General features: G+C 64.6%; 1 protein-coding gene across 1 annotated transcript; it reads right to left on the bottom strand.

Annotated features, from left to right (window-relative positions):
* Positions 1-5: 5 nt before the first annotated feature.
* On the bottom strand, positions 6-1,250 carry KBTBD13 (kelch repeat and BTB (POZ) domain containing 13; the record flags this gene model as incomplete). Its single annotated transcript, XM_008935397.1, has 1 exon — positions 6-1,250. A coding segment is annotated over exon 1 (1,245 nt), but the record flags the coding sequence as incomplete, so codon positions are not given.
* Between the last annotated feature and the right edge of the window lie 37 nt (positions 1,251-1,287).

Genomic DNA, 1,287 nt, shown 5'->3' with positions numbered 1-1,287 from the left:
TGCAGGGAGCCGCTGCGTGGGAAACCCGCCCGCTCCTTCTTGAACCTCCAGGTCTCCTCTTCCACGGAGTAGAGGAGCGTCAGCATCTTGTTGACAGTGTAGACGGTGTCCCCTCTGATGACGGCGGTGAAGAGGGCTCCTTTGCTGTTGAGGAACTGCCCGGGCAGGGCCGTCCACTGCCGCGACGTCAGGTTGAAGCAGTAGTCGTCTGAGGGGCCGTGGCTCATGACGTAGAGGTTGTCCCGGTGGGCCACCATGCAGTGCCCGTAGCTCTGGGGCCGCTTCAGCTCGGTGACGGGAAGCCACGCGTCTCGCCGGCTCTCGTACTCGTAGACCGCCGTGCTGGGCTGCGGCAGGTCGGAGACGAACGTCCAGGTGTTGGAGGCCAAGTCGTACCTCTCCACGGACTTCAGCGAGATCTTCTCGTACTCGCCGCCGATGGCGTAGAGGTAGCCCTCGTGGCCCACCAGCCTGACGTCGTAGCGCAGCTGGTGAGGGCTGGGGAACTCGCTCCAGGCGTTGGCGTCGGCGTCGTAGCAGAAGCTGCTCTCCACCACCTGCTTGCTGGCCCCGTAGACGCCACCCACAATGTAGATCTTATTATCCATGGTCGCCATGCCGGCTAGGAACGTGCTGGCGCTCAGAGGCAGGCAGGAGAGGGTCCTCCACGTGTTGGTCTCCTCATCCAGGTAGCAGATGGTCCTGGAGAGGTCCTCTAGGAACTCGAAGGTGGGCGTGTGGGCTCCTACGGCCACGAAGGTGCTGGGCAGGAGGGTCTCCACGTAGGCCAGGAGGTCGTCGGGGAGGCAGCCGAGGTGCTCCTCCAGCTCGGCGTAGCTGTCCCTGATGTAGAGCGCGGCGCTGTGGAAGAGGTCCAGCAGCCCGAAGATGGCGGCGGCTTGGTACAGCAGGACGCAGTTGTCGGAGTTGATGGAGTCGATCAGGTACTTGGCCAAGGGCTTCACCTGCAGGAAGGCAGCACACTCGACCGCCTGGAAGATCTCCTCACCACCAAGGACGGGCCTCTCGCCCGCCAGCACCCGCAGCATGGCGAGGAACCCGGCGGCGCTCAGCTCCCCCAGCCCCATCTCCTCCTGCGTGCTCTCCTTCATGCCCGAGCGGAAGAGGGCACGGAAGAACTCGCTGCTCTCCACCAGCAGGGTCTTCTCCACCCAGAACGGCTGCTCCTCCACCCAGATACACACCCGCTCGGGAGGCCCTGCCCGGGCGCCTTCCTCCTCTGGGGTCATCCTCGCTCGGGGGCTAAGCAGCACCCCAACCTCCTCA

Source organism: Merops nubicus, unplaced genomic scaffold, assembly GCF_000691845.1.
Source record: "Merops nubicus isolate BGI_N331 unplaced genomic scaffold, ASM69184v1 scaffold25942, whole genome shotgun sequence".
Classification (NCBI taxonomy): Eukaryota; Metazoa; Chordata; class Aves; order Coraciiformes; family Meropidae; genus Merops; species Merops nubicus.
This window is presented reverse-complemented; position numbering and strand designations above follow the sequence as displayed.